At 39.1% G+C, this 22,706-nt stretch overlaps 1 protein-coding gene across 1 annotated transcript in view; it reads left to right on the top strand.

Moving 5' to 3' along the window:
- tsnare1 (T-SNARE Domain Containing 1) overlaps positions 1-22,706 on the top strand; it is a 197,753-nt gene that overhangs the window by 84,318 nt on the left and 90,729 nt on the right. Inside the window, exons 5-8 of the mRNA XM_036590208.1 lie at positions 5,689-5,779; positions 6,233-6,307; positions 6,541-6,597; positions 16,861-17,019. Of these exons, the coding sequence (XP_036446101.1) occupies positions 5,689-5,779; positions 6,233-6,307; positions 6,541-6,597; positions 16,861-17,019 (382 nt within the window). The remainder of the gene's footprint in view (positions 1-5,688; positions 5,780-6,232; positions 6,308-6,540; positions 6,598-16,860; positions 17,020-22,706) is intronic.

The raw sequence follows: 22,706 nt of genomic DNA on the forward strand, positions 1-22,706 counted from the left end.
ATTTTGACTTTGAGCCAGAAGACATGGGGCAGGGATGTAGGGTTGGTTTGGGAGGGGTCATTGGTGGTAAACTAGTGAACCGTGGGGGGTACTTTACTTTTTCACACCGGTAAGAAAAAATCCATACCATCACAGCCCTATGTGGGCATAACAGTCTTATCTGAGCCTGATATACTAAGCCTATTACGCTAGTTGACACATTCTGTCCTCATAATATGTATAAAACTGCTGCACAAACTTAAGTGTTCAGTTTATGGGCCTTGTGCATAGAAAAATGTCTGTATCCTCCTCATACATGTGCATTTTAAGGCAGATTTTGCAGTACTTCCACGTTGCATGGAGATATTGCAAGTGTGGCTGATTATGTATTCTACAAATACCGTGGTTAGCAGTGGTGTTGTTTGAGCATCTAACAGTGGCCAGTTTTACATGGATCTTTCTCCAGCTTGTTGGGAGGCTTTCATTTACAATACCAGCAGACACTGAAGCTGTTGTTTCACAATTATATGTCTAATTTTATCATTTATTTTTTTAAGCTGGAGCAGAATTACACCTCTAGGAAGTTCTGGTGGGAAAGATGATCATTTATCAGCACCACTGTCTTTTTGTCACTGAACTTACATTTTCTCTTGTGCTCCTGAGTCTCTTGATTGCTCCATTATTAAAGTTCCTGGGAACACAGTGTAAAATATAAATGTTTGTTTGCTAAAATAGAGTGTTTTATTAAACATCCAGTAAAATTTGAATGAAGAAAAAAAAAAAAACACCCTGCTAAAAACTGCTGATCAGGCCTATCTGAGAACTGTCTGGGTGTGGCCTAGTATTCAGCCCCACTGTCCAACTCTACTAGCCTGTCGTGGTGTTCATGCTGAACTGAGCACAATAGCGCAAGAAAGGATAAATGAGTTAACTCTTAAACAGTTTACATTTACAGTCACATTTTAGACTGCCCGCTAACCCCCACCCCCATGTCCATGGTACTCTAAAAACATGATCCTAATTTTATGTGGCTTAAGGTGAGTCTCTTATTCATTTGACTCCTGGATGTACACTGATGGAATGTTAGTACGGCCAGTTAGACAGTGATCAAATAACAGACATGCAAACAGACGGACAGAGGAGGAAATTGCTAGCTTGGTTATGCTGACTGGGTTAACATTCACTCTCTGGTTAGCTTTTGCTCCTAAGTTACTCATATTGGAAGACAGCAAGACTGTTGTGCTAGTTTTGTTAAAGCTGTGTGGGTGGGACAAGCCATATCTGCATTGGAGAGGGTAAGACGTACAGGCCTAGGGCCACCCAGTTTACACTTTGGCAAAATACAGTACTGTGCAAAAATCAGAGACCACTTTTTCATCTATTTAATGTCCAATCAAAATGGCCATTAGTTATTTCAGCATCACATATTTTTTCAGTATTTAGTGTGTCCACTCTTTACCTTTATTACGGCCACCACTCTTCTCAGGAGGCTTGCTTTCCGAAATCTGCAGTAATGTACAATGAAGGGAAAGAAGTATTCAGACGTTTTTGTTTTTGCCATTGAACATACCTCCTGCATATATCCACTTCACATTTACCCACATAATGTCTCTTGACTAAAACAGATGTTCTTATATGAACAAAAAAGCATGCATTCACAAGCTTAGTGTACTGCAGGATTCAGACACTATATTGAAATATAAATTTATGTAAAGATTAAAAGTAAAAATAGATTTCTACATATTACACATATGATTGTATATGTTAATGCTGCAAAAATAAAAAATATTCTTCTGCATATTGCACCGGGTGTCATCGTAAAAAATGGCAGGAAGCCAGCAGTCACTGGAAAAGAGTTGCAGGATGACCTGAGAGCAGGAGAAACAACAGTAACTCAGAGAACAATAAGCAGTGAACTGCACCCCCAGTACTCTGCATCCAAAATTTACACACAAGCATTTAGACAAATCTGACCTCCTTTGGAACAGTGTACAGTAATTCAGCTTGTCATGTATGGAGAGAGAAGGGATGGGCAAATGATCTCAAGAACACTCTACACCCAGTGAAGTGCGGAGGTGGGAGCATTATGACATGGGGCTGCTTCTCTGCACACTGTACTGGAGCATTACACATCATTAAAGGAAACATGAGTGGTGATGTACAGGGACATATTAGAGGAGATTAGAGGAGACAATGACCCCAAATATACAAGATAACTCAAGAATGATTGACCTAGCCTGGTCTCCTTACTTACATTGAAAATGTATGGATATTTGTTTTGAAATTGTGAGTCCAACAGCTCCTCAATAAGCTTAGGGTATTTAAGGCAGTTTCTTGAGAGAAACTGGCCGACATTGAGCCACATTACTGCAAAAAGCTTATTACTTGTTGCTGTTGATGTTTTGAAGCTGTAATTGCGATGGCTTTGTCACAAAGTACCAATATTATACATTTGTGTCTGAATACATCTATATCAGTTTCATTTTTTATTCACATCTTTATGTTTATGAAAACATGCTTTTTTGTTAATATTTGTGAATAAAAAAGTCAAAGGATATGTATTTAAATTTAAAGTGGATATAAGATTAATTTGAAGTGGGTATATGCGTCGGAAATGCATTAACTTTTTAGCTCCCAACAGAATTCTAAAGCACTGTAGCCCTAACAGTTCACTGTACGCCTCTATCTCGACAAAACCTGGGACACCCTACCCCTGAGCATGAACACATAAAACGGAGGGGTAAGGGCTGAGTGGTAGGGGCAAGGGGGGAAATGGGATTGGGCCTTGAAATTGATGGTCGAACATTTTGAAAGAATGGTCTCTGGATTTTGCGCAGTACTGCGTATCAGTCATTTAATGGACATTGGGAAAATTATTCATAAGATATGCTTTATACATGTATAGTGTGTGCCCACAAGAGCAACCTAATCAGAAATAAAACAGGTTTAGCTTCCCTGGGGCTTAGTATGCAGTTAGTGTGTGCACAGTTTACATGATTAGCTGTAGCTTCAGTATATCGAACATATATTTCAGATGCATTCCGGTCGTATCAAGACACATTTTCCACTCGTACACTACATCTGGCCCGCTGTCCCTGAAATCAAAAAAATGGGTCGCATAATCACACCAGGTCATGTCAGGCTTGCCCCCTGCCACTCTGCTGAGAAACAATGAGGAAAGATAAAAATTTGATTGACTGAGTGATTTCCCCTCACTTCACCTTTGAGTCCCCTGTCTCAGTGAGGATTCGGTGCCTCTTTTCTGCGGTGGGAGAGTGACAGTGACATGCCCATCATGCTGAATACACTGGAGTCATCTCTCCTTCCCCTCGCCATGCCTCGTTTCCGCCCTCCATCTTTAAATCAATATTTGAGGGAAAGGTGGTCTACATGCTCTGTGCTGCATATCTCTGGGGAGCAGCAGGCGCTGTGGCCGGCCGCGCTGCGCTGGGTTTTAAAGGCAGGGATCAGACAGTACAGAGCACAGACACTAAATCAATGGCCTTATCCACAACCTCACTCCGCCTGAGGAGAACAATGCATTTCTATCAGAAGATTATATTTGCTCAGGAGCCTCTGACCCCCCGGCCTCCTCCACCACCCTCCTACTTTAAACTGGAAATAATGTTCCGTTAGCCTTCACTTCATTCCTGCTTTCTTATTTATCCCTTTTTTCAGCCTTCACACTTTATTATGTCTGTCCTCTTCTTTTCTTAAAAAAAAAAAGGTAATCTGATTTTCTATCAATCTTCCTTTCCTTAGATGTCTGCTTGTGTCTGTCCTTTTTAAATGTAATTACATGATCACTTACATGGTTAGATACATAATAAATTACTTTTATATTTGATTTACATTCTATATCAACATGGACTGTACATATTCGACTGTTTTTGAGGTTTTGTCAGTATATGACAGACAGATGGCAAAAATATAAAGGATTGTTTTTTTCTTTTCTACCAAACATTAGCATTCCAGTGCACACAGCAAAATATTATTTATGCATAAGAGTAACTTTGCAAAACCGAAAACAAAATAATTGTGTTGAACAACAGTAACTTTACGATACATAAAATAAAGTATTCTTTCCTCAAAACAGTAACTTTACAATATGTACAACAAGATATTTTTTTCTTCAAAACAGTAACTTTACAGTATTTACAACAAAATATTCTTTCCTTAAAACAGTAAATGTACAATACATAAAACAAAATATTTGTGTTGTTTGACGTGATCGTGTGAGTTTCAGGGTGCTTTACATTAAGCAACCCAAGTGCAGTTCAGTTTCTAACTAAAGTTGCATGAAAGTTCCACTGTGTAAACCACTGTGTAAAATCATTTCAGTGATGATACATTCCTAATTTGTCTGAGCCTGAAGTGTTTCATGTCTCCTTTTGGTCCAGTGCTGGTCCTCCAAAGGAAATTTAGTAGAATCACCAGTAAGTCTCCTCAGTCATCAAAGAACAACACAGAGCACTACAGTGAGTAAGTGCTGAATGTTGACGGCGGCGTGCACCATCATTAAAAACTTTTGGACTTGATGCGACGGTGCTGCCTGGTGTGCAGTAGCCTTTAAGGGTCAATTGCTCATCTGTTAAGTTATCCAACTTTGAATGTGTTTTATGTGTGCTATAACAGGCAGAATGAAGAGTATGTGTGGTGTTCTTATGCTGTGTGATTACATTACTGTATTGTTTCTTTCTTTTTCCTTGCCTTCTTAAGTTTCTCTCTGTCTGTTAGCTCTGCAGAAGAGGGGGCAGGTTGAGTTGTGCCGAAGGCCTAAAGCGTAGCCCTCATCAGCTGAGCTCTGCAGCTGGGACAGGCTGCACTGCACAGCCAGCTTCTTATGTCACGCAGTCGTTAATATTGATTCACTTAACTGGCTGAGCCTAATCTATGCAGGGCTAGTCAGGCTTGCCGGGGAAAATTTTACGCCTCGGGATAGATGCCATGTTTGCAGTCATTTGACTCGGTCCATAGCCCTGCAAGACCCATAACATCTCTCTCTCTCTGTTTCCCTCTCTCTCTCTCTCTCTCTCTCTCTCTCTCTCTCTCTCTCTTTCTCTTTCTGTTTCTCTCCGTTTCTCTCTCTCTCACTCGCTCTCTCTGTCTCTCTCTCTCCTTCTTTTTCTCTCTCTCCTTCCATCTCTCAACCTTTTTTCTCTCATTCTCTCTTTCTTTTACTTATTTCCTTATTTTTCTCATCTCTTTCTCCCTCCTATCTCTCATACTCTCATTCTTGTGATGTCTTTCTCTTGCTCATTTTTCTCCTCTATTTCTCTTTTTCCTCTTTCCTGCTCTATTTCTGTTTTTCTCTTGCTCTTTTTTGTTCTCACCTTTTTCTCTTTCCCTCTCTGTCTTTCTCTCTCTCTCTCTCTCTCTCTCTCTCTCTCTCTCTCTCTCTTACTCTCTCTCTCTTTTTTCTTTCACGTGTTCTCTCTCTGTCCCTTTCTTTCCTTCTTTCTTTTTTCTCACTTTCCCTCCTTTTGCTTTCTCAATCTTTTTCTCTTTCACATTCTTTCTCTTTTTCTTGCTCTCTTCCTTTGTCTCTCTTGCTTTTTTCTCCATATTTATTATGTTGCTCCATCTCTCTCTTCCCTTTTCTCAATCTCTTTTTCTCACTCTCTTTCTTCATCTTTTCTCTCTCTCTCTCTCTCTCTCTCTCTCTCTCTCTCTCTCTCTCTCTTTCTTTTCCCTCCATCTCTCTTGCAGACACTCCACACAGCAGCAAACTAATAAAGTTATTACAAGCACAAGCCAACTTATCAAACAGCTCTCTGACATCATCAGCGGCTCCTCACGGGTAAAAACTTCCTTTCCTTTCATTTTAACTTTCATATATCTTTATACTCACACACTGAATATATCATTACATTCATGGACCAAGAATACTGTACAGTGTGCACTGATTTTCTAAACATGGATGTTTACCTGAGTCATGAACTGTCTGGGATTTTCAATGGTGAATCATCATTGGCAGAATCATTTATTTCAGGCCTGAGTTTAATCCAGAAAACTGGCATTGTATTGTCCAACCACATTACTCATAGCTTTGCACTGTATGTCACATACTGCATTGAATGGAATTTATGAATAGATTCATAATAATGTATGACATAAGTAGCGGAAGGATACTAACATGCAGTGATGAAGGAAAGCTGCATCAAGCTGAATGAATTACATAATGGTCTAAATAAGACAGACACGTTATTCTATATTTATTTTGTTCTCTAAATGAGGAGTTTTCTCTCCACAGCAAGACCGACTGCGCCTGACAAGGCTGAAGACAGAACTGTCGGAGTCAGTGCAGCGTTATGGAGACCTGCAGAAGGTGAACATGCTGTAGAGTCTCTTCTTTCATGCAGTCATCAGTGTGTAAACACTCAGTAAAAATACGCCGCTGCTCTGATGGTAGTTAATAACGATCACGCATGATGTGCTTGTTCAGACGTCTGATTTAAAGCGGAAAAAGAAATCCATTTTGAATGTGTCTTTGGTTGGACTGTTGTACTGTTGACTGTTCATGCAATTTACATACTAATATCATTTGTCTCTTTGCATCAGAAAATTGCAGATCGTTCAAGGGCCTTACTTCCACCAGCGCAAAATGACAGAAAACAGGTGAGTGGATACAATATTCTCAGAGGCCAGCGTGGAAAAAATTACTCCAAAAAATTCAGTGTGAAAAAAAAAGATTGAAGTGGACTTTTAGTTAAATTTACTCAAAGAAGCTGTAAAGAAAGTTGCATTATACTTTTAAGTTAACCACACTTTTACAATAGCGGCAAGTCAAACCTTTTAAAAGATGGTTGTCACTTTCGTCAAGCATTATTTCTTGAAACAAGCGAAGTGATCTGCCAGTCCAGTAGTCAACAAGTTAAGTAAACATTCATAGAAATAGGTTAAATAATCTTATAACTGTTTTACAACAGTTTCATTATTGAAAATATCAGACACATTCCTTACATTTAAGTATGGCTGCTGCCAAGCTAGAACTACCAAGCCTTAGCAGGAACTGCTAAACAAATAGCATACACCACCAAAGATTTATCAAGAAATATCAAAACAAAGCAAGTGCTACCAAACTATAGCAAGAACCACCAAACTATAGGAAAAACTACAAACCATGGCAAGAACTACAAACGTATAGCAAGAGCTACCAAAACTATAGTAAGAACTATGAAACCATAGCAAATACTGATAAACTACAGCAAAAAAACGCCAAATTATAGCAGGGACTACCAAACCATAGCAAGAACTGCCAAACATACACTGTTGTAAATAAAGGTTCTGTGCAGGTAAATTTTTTGTTCATCAAGGTACAAATAATGTAATTGTTCCCTCAAAGGTGGTAACAGTGGTTTTAAGGTCCAATTGTGCACCTTAAATAAGTTTTTCCCAGTGAAAAGTACGTTTTTGTCCCTGTTAATAACGTAATGTTTTAAAACAGAACAATAAAACAAAAAGCCTGGAGACAAGACGGGGTGTGTGGAGTCAATACAAATTAGAAAATAGAATTTCAATGGATTATGGTACAATTATGTTCCCTGACTAAATGTACTACCGAACCTACAGCAAATGTCAAACTCATAGCAAGAGTTACCAAACCATAACTATCAAACTACAAAAAAAACTACCAAACTAAAGCAAGAACTATCAAACCACAGCAAGTACTGACCAACTATATTAAGAACCACCAAACAATAGCAAGGACTACCAAATGTATAGCAAGAACTACCAAACCCGTAGCATGAACTATCAAACCTATAGCAAAGACAGTAAAACTTACAAAAAGAGCTACCAAACCTATAACATTAACTACCAAACCTATAGCATTAAGTACCAAATCTCATCAAGTATTGCCAAACGTATAGCAAGTACTACCAAACCATAAGTACCAATCCTATAGCATGAACCACCAATCCTATTGTATGAACTGCCAAACCTATAGCATGAACTACCAAATCTCAGCAAGTACTGCCAAACATATAGCTAGAACTACCAAACCATAACTACCAAACCTAAAGCGTGAACTACTAAACCTATAGCATAAACTACCAAATCTCAGCAAGTATTGCCAAACATATAGGAAGAACTACCAAACCATAAGTACCAAACCTATAACATATACTGCTAAACCTATAGCGTGAAATGCCAAACCTAAAGCATGAACTACCAAATCTCAGCAAGTAATGACAAACATACAGCATGAACTACCAAACCACAAGTACTACAAAACTATAGCTTAAAATCTATTTAATATACAGTAATAGTCCTGAATGACTTGAAGCTGTTAGGATATTATGCACATGATAAAATAATATATGTGATATCACATATCAAGACAATGAATGAACTGATAGCGACTCTGCACCTACGTGAGTGTGCGTATATGCTTTTGGCAGAAAATGGTTGATTTGTCAGCCAGGCAGAAAATTTCACTGCAGCTTAGCCAGATAAGAAAGAGAGTATTACAGTGAAAGACACCTGACAGACAGACGGGACAGACAGACGTTTATAGAAACCACATCCTGATTCAGAATCAGAGATTAGTCTAAATAAGACTTTTCACCAGGCATTCCGAGTTCTGAGAGGCGAGACTCTCTGTAAATAGCCGCAGAGCTGAATGCCGTTTTTGAAATACATGAGAAGTGACATCCATAAGGTCATATCCTTTCATATATGACATCTTTTTCTTGATATTGCATACTGCCATAGTGTGTCAGACTGACACACACACACACACACACACACACACAAAAAAAGAATTTAGTTCTTGGATGTCACTCCAAAACTGCACATCAGAATTCCTCAACTGTCATGCACCTGTGATGTAGACATGGCAGCTCACAGATACAGCCTGCAGTCTCAGCCGTGCTTCAAAACGCCCTTCTCTTTTTTCTTACTCACTCCACACTCTGCCGTGTAGCGTCTGGAGACGTTTGCTTTCATGTGCAGCTGTGTCACCTGTGGCTGCCTCCCTCATGTTCTCGTCTCCGCTGTCAGTTCCTCTCGCAGACTCCCAGCAGCAAGAGCCATCAAACAGGAATATGCAATCGTATTAAAATACAAATGCAAAGATCACAACCAAGGCAAACAATGCAGCGGAGTGGTTTGTAAAGTATCAGATAGTGTTTGAGCGCTGTTTGATTGCCAAGCTCCACCTGAGTCTCATTTTTTGGAGATCAAAGCAGGAAGCAATTCGGTATCAGCGCAGGCAATCTCGGAGCGTGTCATCAAACTGACTCCAATTTGTACAGAAATGTTTCCGCGGGGAAGGGTCTCGGGTTGTGTGAGGATAAGGCCAGAGCCGTTTCTCTGAAACATCTGAATTCTGCTAGATTCTAGCCCGAGCTTCTCAGACCTTCACACTGTAGAATGGAAATGAACCTTCTCAGTGAAACCTTCAGTAAATGTATGTTTTTGTGTGCGCTGTAATGTTCTTTTAGTGCTGGATGTGATCCAGAAAATGATTATTTTTCCTCCGCGCTCTTAATCTAGCTGGCCGTGATCCACAGAGCAGAACAGAAAATTACTCCAAGCCTTTTTTTTCCCCTCTTTTTTAGTTTTTACTTTGGGCAATAATATCTAAATAATGTGTTCTTTCAGGCAGATGTGCAAAGAACATTATTACTAATCATTTTTACTGACTGACTGACTGGCTGACTAAGTGATTGGCTGACTCATTAATTCATTGATAGTGGATATGAGGCGCTGTCGTATTCAGGGATTGGTTTCCACTTACTCCAGTCAATCAACCAAGACATGTTTGGTGTCCGAATTTTTACTGGAGCTACCAGACCAGAAATACAGCTCCCGCATCTCACTCAAACAGGATCCTTGTCTTCATTAAGCTCTCGCAGGTTTGTCGATGTGGTTTAGAGCACAGTCTGACTTACTGTGAACTATAAAAATTAACCAAATATCACTGCGTAGCTGAACAAAGCAGGCAGCCTCTTTAGACAACAGGGCCCGTTTTATAGAAACTTCTTAGCTGAAATCTTATCTGCTTAGTCACCATGACAGCTTTAGGTAGGACTGCATTTAGGACAGAGGCCATTACAGAACAACGGTTCTTAAGTAATCTTGTCCTGACTCCAGATAAGAAAACAGTATTACAGAAACATCCTAACTGGACAAAATTTCCTAAATTCTGTTCTAAATTTAAGACAACCCAAGAGGTGTCTTACCTCCTGTTTTACCCATCTGTTTTGTGCAGTGACAGGCAGCACAGTTCACTATAACTAGCGTAATATTGAACATTGAAAACGCTACTTTGACCCATGAGAGTTTTTTCAAACAGCGTTTTAAAAACCCCAAACGCTGCAGACATGATCTCCACCATCCCCTCTTATTACCTTCATGTGTTAATGTTGATGAAACCTCATCAGGTAAAATATTACAGTGATGGTGGTGAATAACGAGGAGACAGAGCTGAGTGTGTGTCTGTTTATTAGGTGGAATAACGTTAGCATTGGCTAAAGCTTTAGGGAAACTGAAACTGAAAGAGCAGCGACGCTCTGATAAACAGTTGCAGTTGCACTTGCAGTTTATCGCACTTTAGTTTTGTCTGACTTTTTTTGTTAATCAGGAACAGTAGCTAGCCGTGTGGTTAACTAGCTTGATCACTTTGATTATGTGTTTACATTCGAGCTGTGCGTGTATGGTCGGTTGCTAGGTAACAGACATAACAGTTGACTGTTGACTTTGATTGAGTAAGATAAGATTTCTTAACTTGAGATAAGATGCTGTAAGATAAGATTCCTACATTAAGATTTGCATCTGTGACACAAATTTGTGAAAAATCTGATTTGGACCTGTCAGTTAAGACAAAAAGATAGGAGGTTTCTGTAATACGGCCCCAGATGTTTCGCTGAATTCTGACTACGCCATGTAATCTTGCTCACTTTTCATGGTCACGTGAGTCATTAACATGCATCATTACCTTATGAGCAGTTAGTTATGAAAAGAAACAACATAAATTGTGAATGTACTGTAGCATCCATTTAACTGCATGATAAGCGTACATGTGTAGAGAAGTCAGAATTTCACGCTACACCTGCTCGTGAAGCAGCAGCTGTAGTTGTTATAGTTCTCTGTGTGACATAAAGATGACCAGGATGTGGTGTGAGAGGAGAAATTTTCAGGGATTTGCTGGAAAAAATAAATAAATAAATAAATAAACTTCTAATGTATGTTAGTAGCATTAGCTTAATAACTCCAGTTCTGATCTAAAGAGAGAAAATTTGAACACCAGACATGTCCTGGCTGATTGACGTCTGTGGAAAATTGCATGAATTTGATTTTTCACTGAACCATTCCTTGAATGTAAATTAATGTACTGTGTCTGTTTTGATTTTGCCTCTTTTGCACGTTTAACTTTAGTGAAGGTGTCTTTACAAAGTTTTCACTTGCAATATGAGGCCTAAGAGTCAGACTATGATATTAAAAATACATTCATTTCATTAAGGCTGCTGCTATATCATATGTAAGACCAGAGTGAGGTTCCCAGCTTAATCTTTCTGATCCTGTGACATAATATATCTGTCTGCAAAGGTCATAAGTATAACTTTGTCAGTGTGACTAAAGCATTTTTATCCATTCAAAAGCCATAAATGATATGATATGATAGTATATCACAGAATCTGTTCTAAACCTGGGGCCATATTACAGAAACATCGTATCTTTTTGTCTTAAGATCTGACAGGTCAATATAAGATTTTTCACAAATTTGAATTAAGAAGCTAATCTTATTTAGATTTAAACACTTTATCTTACAGCATCTTACCTTAACTTAGGAAATCTTGACCTACTCGATCGAAGTTGAACTGTCATGTCTATTACCTAGCCATCGACTATACACGCAGGGCTGAAGCATAAACATGTAATCAAAATAATCGTTAGTTAGCCAGACAGCTAGCTACCGTTACTGATGCAAAAAAGCTCAAACAAAACTAAAGTGCCATAAACTTGAAGTTATAAATATTCTAAAAGTTACTGAAGTTATGACAGTGCTTCACACAGTTTTTCAGAGCGTTGCTGTTCTTCAGTTTCAGTTTCAATTTCCTGAGCGCTTTAGCCGACCGTGCTAGCATTATTCTTCTTCAGCTCTGTCTCCTCAGTATTCACCACTGTAATATTTTATCTGATGAGTTTTCATCAACATTAACACACAAAGGTAATAAGAGGGCATGGTGGAGATCATATCTGCAGTGTCTGGTGCATTTAAAACGCTGTTTAAAAAAAAGCCTCATAAGTCAAAGCACAACTTCTAATGTAGATAGGATGTTAGTACGGCTCCTGTTCTACATCTAACAGTACCAATTTGAACATTTTTGATTACATTTAATTTTACTTTTATTCACAAACAAAAAAAGTGTGCAAACTATCAGACGATTTCCCTGATATCGCAAGCTAGTAAAATTATGCTTAAGATCGTTCAACAAAAATAAGAACCTTACATTGAGAGAGAACTGCCGGATGTTCAAGCAACTCAAGAAAGGCAGAGCAACAACAGATACAATTGTGGATGCCAAGGTGTTCCAAGGTGTTCAGGAAGGAAGTCAGCACGTGTTTCAGTGACTACAGTGAAGCCTTTGACTGTGTCAACCATGTAAAATTATGGAATGTCTTCAGAAAGATGAGAATACCAGAGCATCTCATCGTTCTAATGAGGAACCTCAACACTGATGAGCAAGCGAAGGTCAGGACAGAAAATGGACAAATGGAATGGTTCCACATAAAAAAAAGTTAGACTGGGCTACATGCTATCAGCATACTTTTCCACCTGTGTGCAGAACATGTAAAAGAAGAAGCAGAACTGGGGAAAGACGATCGAGAATTCAAGATTGGTGGAAGAAACATCAATAACATCAAAAACATCAATATGCAGGAAACACAACACTCATAGTGGACCTGAAGGCCCTTTTAAGGAAGATTAAAGAACAGAGTGTAAAGATGGGACTTCAGCTCAATATGAAGAAGATGAAGTTAATGACAACAGGAAAGACCTCTAACTTCACCTTTTGTGGAGAAGATGTGGAAATGGCAGACAGCTTTGGCCTACTCAGATCAATTATTAACAACAGAGGATCCAGCACTCAAGAAATGCGACACAAATTGGCGCTTTGCAGAACAAAGATGATGGAGCTTGAAAAGATCTTCAAATACAGTGATGAACGAAGATCAGAAGTCCAGTCTGTGGTCTTCTCTGTGGTTCTTTAGGATCTGAAAGCTGGACAATAAACAAGCGAGACAGGAAAAATATAGTTGCCTTTGAACTGGTGTTGGTAAAGACTTTTGAGAGTTTCTTGGGTGGCATGAGAAAACTATAAATGGATCCTCAACCAAATCAAGCCTCACCTCTTATTCGAAGCCCAGATAGCCAAACTGAAGTTTGAATCTTATTTTGAACATATTCTGAGAAGAATGAATTCATTGGAAAAGACAATTTTGCTTGAAAGAGTCATGAACCAGCCTTTCAGAAGCCTAAAGACCCCAACAGAAGACAGGACATTGTGGAGAAACACTATCCATATGATCATCAGGAGTCCGAAATGAATTGATGGCACTTAATAATAAATAAAAATAATTGTTTTGTTCAAAATCAGTCGTCATAAGTGACCAAAAGACTTAAAAGTTAATATGTTAAATTAAGTGATAGAAAAGTCACTGTTTAGCTATATGGTTTGATCAATTTGAAAAATCTCTCAAGCTCAGACAACAATATGGAACAAAGGACATGGACATTAATGGGTTGAGATGCCAAACTGAAAGCACATGATAGTGAAGCAGTCATATAATAATGTTATAATGCTGTAATGGAAGTTTGATTCAGTCTTGAATACCCATAAATAAACATTAAAGTGAGTTTGTATGAAAGTGAGTCAGTCTTTTCAGGAACTGTGGACTGCATCCCTGAGGTCTTGATAAGAATTAAGAAAATCCTAATGGGCTATCAGCAGTGATAGAGCTGGCTAAGTGAAAGTAATCGGCTGGTTAGGTCTAAAATGCTACTTAATAGTTTGAAGGCTACTTTTGATTGGGTGGTAATCTAGTTACGGCTGTTAATGGTTTCTAATAGTGTTTAATATTTCTGTTTGTTCCATTCCTTTAGGTAATATTTAGAGATTCATGTGGTTAAAAGAAGATGTGTTTACTGCTCAGCTGCTCAGTAGAGAAGCAATAATGTCAGAACAGAATGCATCAGTGGTAGCAGTGGATATTTTTATACATCATATAGGTAGTGTAAACCACCTCATCAGTCACACATAATGATTAAAATAGTTTTAACAATAATCATAATTGGGGCCGTCACCAATGATTATATTAGTAATGGAGTGTTTTTAAACCAGCATTCAAATTATGGACTAATTGAGTAACAGAGGGGTCCTTTTCATTTTGACACATATTCTGTCACTATGAAAAAGTAAATGGCATTTGTGTGTACCATTTCATGTTTTTTCACCGTAGTGATTGCTTTTCAATTTGGCACAAATTCCTTTCCATACCAAAAGAGAAAAAAATTATGATTGAAAAATAAACAGGCTTTACAAAATGATCAGCTTAGTTTGAGAACTGACAAAATATTCCAAACAATGATTCTGGAAACCATGTTTACATTAAATACACCAAGAAAACCTTTCAGCCACGTGGATCATAAACCAGTAGGTTTTCATGTGTAAGTTCTCAGATGATCGAACACTAGAGTTAACGCTAAAGCTAACAGTACAGCTAAGAAAACTCATTTGAACACCATTCTGTAACGTTATTTGTCATTAGACAATATATAAAAAGCCTCACAGCAAGAAGGGCCTGGGTTCGATTCCCGGCCGGGTGACCAGGGTCATTTCTGTGTGGAGTTTGCATGTTCTCCCCGTGTCTGCGTGGGTTTCCTCCGGGTACTCCGGTTTTCTCCCACAGTCCTAAAAAACATGCAGTCAGGCTGATTGGACGTGCTAAATTGCCCCTAGGTGTGTGTGTGTGAATGTGTATGTCTGTCTGTCTGCCCTGCGATGGACTGGCGACCTGTCCAGGGTGTATCCTGCCTTCCGCCCAATGACAGCTGGGATAGGCTCCAGCACCCCACCGTGACCCAGAAGGATAAGCGGTTTAGATGATGGATGGATGGAGTGTTAGCAAATGAAGCAACCTCAGTAAACCTTGTCACCATTCCTTAGCCTAATAATTCTGATTTACTGCCACCACCATTCTCACTGAGGGTTTGTTCTGTGTTCTCTTGATGAAGTAGCGTGGAGAGAAGGTTGTGATTGATTGAGAAGTGTTTTAGCTTTTATTTAGCAAAAGAGTATCAATTGAATAATCAGAGTTTTTCTTTTTAAGTGAACTTAAACATTATACAACAGTTAATTTCGAGGCCACAATCTGAGTTAGTTGAGAAGAGTTCTCTCACTAGTGATAATAGCTAACCATTCCTATGTTTTACTCATGTTTAGCACAGACTAAAACAGAGGAAGAAGTTAGATGGCTTCAATAAAATATTTGACCTGCAACCTGTTCGATCAGATTCTGAAGAAGAGTTTGACAGCAGGACACCTCAATTTCGGAAGCTGTTGTTGCCCCTAAAAAGCTTTCCGATTAGCAGCTTTGATGCCAGACCAACAAACTGGATTTAACAAGAAACAAACAGAATACAAGATGGGCTGTGATTTGCTTTACAGGCTGGTTGGAACTAAATGACATTCAGTTTAATCTGCCGAATATTGAAAAAGCTGAGCTGAACCTTGTATTACGACAGTTTTATGGCTCCACCTGTAACGCAAATTTGCCAGTTTTAAAACTCAAATGATACAATATTCAGGGCTTCTTTGCTTTATTTTTTCTTTGTTTTGCAGAACTGGTATATAAAAGCAAAAGAACACTCAAAGTGTAATCGCAGATAACATCAGGCTGCGATGTTGTACGGGGTCTATGACCGAACCCCAGCCATGATGTCATTCAAGAATGACCAGTCCCCTGCTGTGTTCCTTTGCTTAAATATCAGATCATGCACAGCCTTTCAAAGATTTCAGAATACTGTATTGGAAAACCTAAATTACCAGCTAATCATTGCCTTTTTACATGATTAATTGAAGGACAGCCCTAATCATAACAGTTTTTGCTGACAATGGTTTCCAGGACTTCTTTTTTAAAGAGGATATTATATGCATGCAGCCACTCTAAGCAGTAAGTAAGGAGTGCTGGTGGGTGGATGGATCATAGAGAGTAGCCCATGTCAGTCTTTAGATAGGCTGCTATCACAGTATGGTAAATATGTAAAGATTGAGTGCTGCACTATGAACAGACAGCATCTTTAAGGAGTGGGCAGAACTTTGAGGAGCCCTGAGGAGATAGAGCTCTTCAGTGTCATTGTGCTGTAGAGAGCTGGAGCCTATTAGCTGTGCTAATTCAGAGATGGAGAGAAAAAAATGGAATACAATGAGTCACACAGTGAATAGCGAAAAACAATAACACGCCCCAGGCTTTCTATGTCATACATATGCAATTAGGGAAAAAAATTAGCAGATCAATGTGCTGCTCTCTGAGTGACCAACTCCCACATATTGGATCTTCAGTCTGCTTCTAAGTTCTGCCAAACAAAGTCTAACTAAAGAAACCTATTTGGGAAAATATAATATAAATGCACTTTTATTGGAGGCAGGAAGTCATTATGTTTCTTTATAAGCCCATGCCAGTGGTTTCCTAGTTTTTTTTTTTGTATCTAAACATTTTTGCAAAGTCACTGATCTCATGCAGTGCTTGGTGTGATGATTCATGGTTGAAAGTCTGTGAACAGCTGGAGCTTCATCCACAGTGCTTTTAAAGCTAACGCATTGTTTGTTTCTGTGTTGAATTGTATTTTTGTGTATGTGTTTACACGTTTAGAGCCCACAGACGCCGTTCACTGAGCTGTGTGAGGAAGGCGCGCTGTTTGGAGCAGCGGAGAACGTGGAGGGTGAAGGACAGCAGGCGTTCCTGTCGGAGATCAGTGAGGAGGATGTGGAGGTTCTGCGCAAGAGAGAAGAGGCTTTGCTGCAGATAGAGGTGTGTGCTCAGTCACCACAGTCATCCCACAGACAATGCATGTGCCAGACTTCAGGACATAGGAAGAAATGTTTGTGCTGTAGTGTTGATTTAACCCCTTAAACCTTGTAAAAGGGTCCTTGTTTGGGCCCACACTTCCTCTCCTCACTCTCATAACCACCTAACTTGCATTTCAGTTTCACAGTAGTTACTAAATAATTCATAGAGGTTACTCAATAAAATGGCTATTTGCATGTCTGTACTGTAGGCTTCATAACCCACGAGCGATTTACAGCTTACAGACATGGTAAACATATCATAACAATCTTCAGGCATTGTCCTCTCTAACCATAGCTGTGGTGAAGCATCAGTCAGATATACAGTTTGGGAAAAGAACCAAAATCTACTCCTTGTCCTGAAATTTTTTCTCCATGAACATCACATACTCCGTGTGTTTTGGTCCATTGGCACTGTCCTTGTGTCTCTGAGCGAATCAAGCTGTTGACCCAGATGATGATTGAGCAAAGCTTTCAAAAAATACTCTTTTTACACAGCATCTTTTTTTCACTACAAATATTTATTTCCAGGGATTCTAAAAAATAATTTGATTCCATTTTATCCTTTGGTGAGTTTGAGTCTCAGGTTACAGAGCTGCCAGGGAGCTATGAACCCTTATAACTGATAGGAAATAATAATATGTAAACTAAAAAAGTAAATAGCACAAAGCTTTTCTATTTCAATTTCCTTGGACTTCAAGTATTATAAACAGCTGATAGCAAATATTCATATCAATAGCCACATTTACATGCAGCCTAATAAAAATGGCTCAATCGGTATACAATAATTCCATGTAAACACCTCAGTCGGAATAGGCTAGTCTGATTGAGGCCATTCGGAATACAATTTCTATCCATTTAAACAAGGTGGGTAATCCTGTAAATAATCCATTAAATAGAAGAATAATAACCATGTAAACATCTGTATCCGACTACATTCCCAATCGGAAAGTTAAAGTACGTTTTGAGCATGTACGTTTGCATCATAGAGAAGGTCTATAACGTTCAACATGGCGGGAGCAGAAACTGGTCTGCAGAGGAGACGAGGTTTATGCTTTCAACTTGGGTGTCCAGCTTATGTGTCTCAGAACGTGACGTCTTCCTCTCAGCCTTCTTTAATAAGCACATGTGAAGTACATTTTCCTGAGTCTGACATAATTTTAAAGTAATTAAAAACATAAGCACTGCTTACTGCTGCTTGTCTCACTCTGAATAGACTCACGTGATGCTCGTTGTCATGGTAACTTCTACACTAAGTGGTACTCTGCGCATATGCATAATTTTGGAACGGATTACTCGTAGTTTGCATGTAAATGGAGATTTTCCATCAGATTGTTGTGTAGAGTGAGCATATAAACACCTGAGTCTTAATCTATAATCAGAATGTATTCAATTGGATTGGCAAAAGTCTTTGTATGTAAACACCTGTCTGTAAAAGGAAGGGCATTTCAAAAAGTACTCATCTTGTCATTGAGGAAAACATTTCGAGGTCTGCCTTGTTGGTTCGAGGAGTTTTAGCACTTGCATTGATGTATTTTTACCATACAAAGTTCTAAATAGATATCTGCAGTCATAAATGTTTGATCAAAAGATGGCCAAATTCATAAATATATCCTAATTCTGTAAGCATTTATATATCAAATTATGACATATCTGAGTAGGGTCTTCTGAAAATAGTAAGATGTGGCGTGTGTGACTCCTTTATGTAAATATCCCTATCCCTTTCATGGAGATTTTATCTCCAGCTCGAGTTCTTTGACACCTGGCTCCAATATTTAGTCACTCTTGAAGATCTTGATTAGCTGGATGTGTTGTGTCAGATTTATGTTAGGACTAAACTCTGCAGGGTAGCATGTCTCAGGGAAGGAAAGCTCTGCTCTAACCCCCTCATTTTCCTTTTCAAAAATCATTGATTTCTCAGAACATAAGTCTTCTACAGCAGCAAACTCGGTTGTTTCTCTAACTTCTTTCCCTGAAAGCCCCCTGCTACGATTACATTTCTTCACTCAGCCTTCTCAGATTCTCCCAGTAGCCTCTCTGCATCCACTCTCAGCCTGTGAATATCCACTATCCATTATGCCACCTTAATGGGCCAAAACCAACATATAACCAGCATCTAGATATATGTGCCTATTCAGCCTCCTGCAATTTAGCCCAGTCATTCATACTAAAGTGGTAACGTACTTCAGCCTGAGCTGCTTTTTAAATGCTGTACAATACAGAGCAGCCAATCAGAATAGAGGTCATTTACATTAACTAGTTTTATAGACATATTAGCAAAACACAGCCTGTTTAAATAAAAGAGAGCTAAAGAGAGGCTGGAAAATGGTCATGTACAAATAACTGAAGACTGTTTAAAAGTTTTTGATGTTTTTGGTACATAAATCCACACAAACATCATAACTGGACTTAAGGGCAACCAAAATACAGATAAAATGTAGGATTTGCTCCCTTTACCCTTTAAGAACTTTGCATTACGATTATAGAGAGCTGACACCACATTCAGATCAAGAGTGAATTACCATATCGACAAACGATGTTGGGGAAAGGGAGAAGAACACTTAAAATGTGACATCAGAGTAGTTACTGTAAGTTGGGAATGTCAATCAAATGCAGTCAGCAATTTCCAGTAACTGTATCAAGACATAGAAACGTATTTTTAGTTTTCCATCTTTTCAAAGGATGCAGACCATAGTTGACATGGCATGAAGGCTGTTTCATTCCAGTACATGCTAGTGTAAGTAGGAGAAAGTCTCTATGGACTGATGTTGTCGAAAGTGAATTAACCTGCCCAGCTTCTCCACATTGCCTCACGTTTTGGGACTAGACCGAAGTGGCACATTGTCAAGGGCAAGAGCATTACATGTACAGAGTGCTTATCTCTTGGGGTCTAGAGTTTTAAGTCATATTGCAGGGGAGTGCAGGACACAACTTGATGTGGGATAAAATAAAACACTGATTTTAAACAGGTTCAGGTTAAATGTGCTGAATGTGCTTCTTGTTTTCCTATAGCAACATGATGTGTGAATCTTTACAGCAGACACATATTTCTCAACATCCACCTTGAAGACTGTTTTTGTACCAAAGCATCATAAGTGTTTCTGATTACTTAATTGTGTGTGTAAGTCACAGAATTCACACCTATATGTTATGTGTCATCCACTTGGTACCTGCAACTTGGCATCGTTTTAAAGCATATGAGCCAGCTCTCAATGACAGCCTTCACACGGTGGGATGAGTTTTAAAATAGTATTACAAATAAACTGCTCTTAGTAAACAATAAGAAACCTCCATATTCCCCTATATAAATTATATTAGAATAATATTTTCTCACAATTGTTACAACTAACCCTCAAATTAACCCACTTATGGGCTGCGTTGTGACATATCTTGTAAAGAAATCTGCTGTTGGCCCTTAGACAAATTAAAATAATAATGATGTCAAACAAACAAATTCAAACAAAACATCCATTTGACAAATTCCAACATTTGTTTACATTGGCTGGTTTCACAGAATGGTGCAGTTTAAATTCTGGTATAATCAGTGTGTGCATAAGAACATCTGCCTGTGTCTCAGTTGGTACTATACAATGACTTTCTACACAAGATTTTGCAGAATCTAACAAAGATAACAATCAATGATAAATATACATTTAGACATCCTAATAAGCACTGAGGTGCTGGGCTGCCCATAAGGGGAAAAAGGGGGAAAGCTCTCTGGCACTAGGGGGTGCTTAAGAGACTAAAAGTTGTGTTCAGAAAGCCTGACAGGCCCAGTGAGGGGGTTGGTGGGGTGGATGTGCAGCATATCCTTGCAACCCAAAAGGCTAAAAAAAACGAAAGGAAGTTTAATGGATCTTTCCACAGGACTCCACGCATTCAGGAAAAACCCACATTCACAGCAAATCACCAAAGATCTATCAATGAAGGAAATCTGTCTGCTGACGTATCCTCAACATGCAGCATATCCCCGAAACACAGCCAGTACAGAGTAATGCTTGCAAACCCTCCTGTGTCTTTTATACCTGATACATGAGGTAATTAGGAGCAGCATATACACAGTTTAACTTCTAAGTTTAGCACTTCTAAAACACTAGTCGACTGATTGATTTGTCAGCTTTACTGCTCGGTGATGACGCTTAAAGCTTGATGTTGACTCGTGGCTAATCACGTGATTATTACTTCGGAGTAGACAACTATTGAGGAGCCTGGTGCTGTTGAACTTTATCATCTCCAGATTCCCAAAGACTACAATAAAAACTCATGTTTTGTTGGAGAGGGGGCATAACACCCTGTAATCCTGTGGTGTTTGAAGTTGGTTACTCTAATTTTCGGCAAATTATGCTAGAAATTTCTCCGGCTCTCAGGACCTTGGCCATGGGTGAGCATCTCGGCAAGGCCGCCTAGGGTGCGCCTAAGTCAGATATGAATTTGCAAGATTCCAGGTTCTGTGTCTCTGAAGGCCAGTAATGCAATCCAGGGCTTGTTGGTAAGGGCACATCACGCTCTACTGACCTGTGGAGTTTTGCTTCGTCACGGGTTTTAGTTAATGTTTTGAAGTCGCTTGTTGCAAAGCATTCCCTTCTCCGTGCAACCCTCTTGTGTACATCAGATTAAAATACTGTTTAAGAGCAGCAACTTTGAATGACACATTATTGTCAGATGTACACAGCTGATCACGAACTGTGGTGGATCCTGCAAGAAATTCTCATAGAAGATCATTGTGTAGTACTAACTGAGACACCAGTGAATGTTGTGCACACACTGTTTATACCGGAAGCTGAACGATTTTGTGCAACTAGCCAATTAGCCTACACAAATCAAGGCATATACTAACTAAGGCTATCCCTGAAAATGTGATCAAGGCTGCTTTATGATACTTTTCCCCCATAAAGAAAGTTAGTATGACCACCTTTTTAGGGAGCAGATGAAGGTAAAGTCCTCAGCAGTGGAAAACCCTAGTTCACTTGGAACTTACGAGAGTAGAATAGACAGAAGGGCTTTTGTAAGTCTGCCTGCTTGTCTTTTCACCAATCCAAGGAGTTTTTGTTGAGATAAAGAACATTCTCATTTGTGTACTCATTCATTTTTTCTATCATTGTTCTGTGTTCAGCATACTGTGTGAAGAAGGCATTGCCTGAAAGGTCATGTAGCATTGTCTTCTTTTTAGCTGGAGATTCAATGGCTCCTGAGTGTTCCTCTCCCTCCCGGTGCTGTAGTCATTTATCTCACTGTTGTCAGAACATAGACACCGTCATGGAGTTCCCTTTGCTTAGAAGTGCAATACAGAATAAAAAAACAAAAAACAGCTGGAGGTACCTCATGTTCACACACACACACCGTCATACTGTTTAGAAATGGCAAACGTTTGGGGTAAAAATATCCTCAACCTGACTCACCTCGCCAGCAAGAAAACACCTCCTGATCTTGTCTTGAACACCTTTTCCTGATTGTCATCATCAGGTTGAGACAAGGTGTGAAACCGGGGATTCTGTGCTCTTCACTGTGGTGGTGGTGGTGAAGTAAATTGGGTAGAATGTTTCCTTTGCTGTGTGGAAGTGATGATTTGCAAAGTCTGCAAATGATTCTACAGAAAGAAAGTCTTCATACTGGGGATGTAGAAACTTCCAGAATAGTTTAACTGCAAAACTG

Source organism: Colossoma macropomum, unplaced genomic scaffold, assembly GCF_904425465.1.
Source record: "Colossoma macropomum unplaced genomic scaffold, Colossoma_macropomum, whole genome shotgun sequence".
In the NCBI taxonomy this organism is placed as follows: Eukaryota; Metazoa; Chordata; class Actinopteri; order Characiformes; family Serrasalmidae; genus Colossoma; species Colossoma macropomum.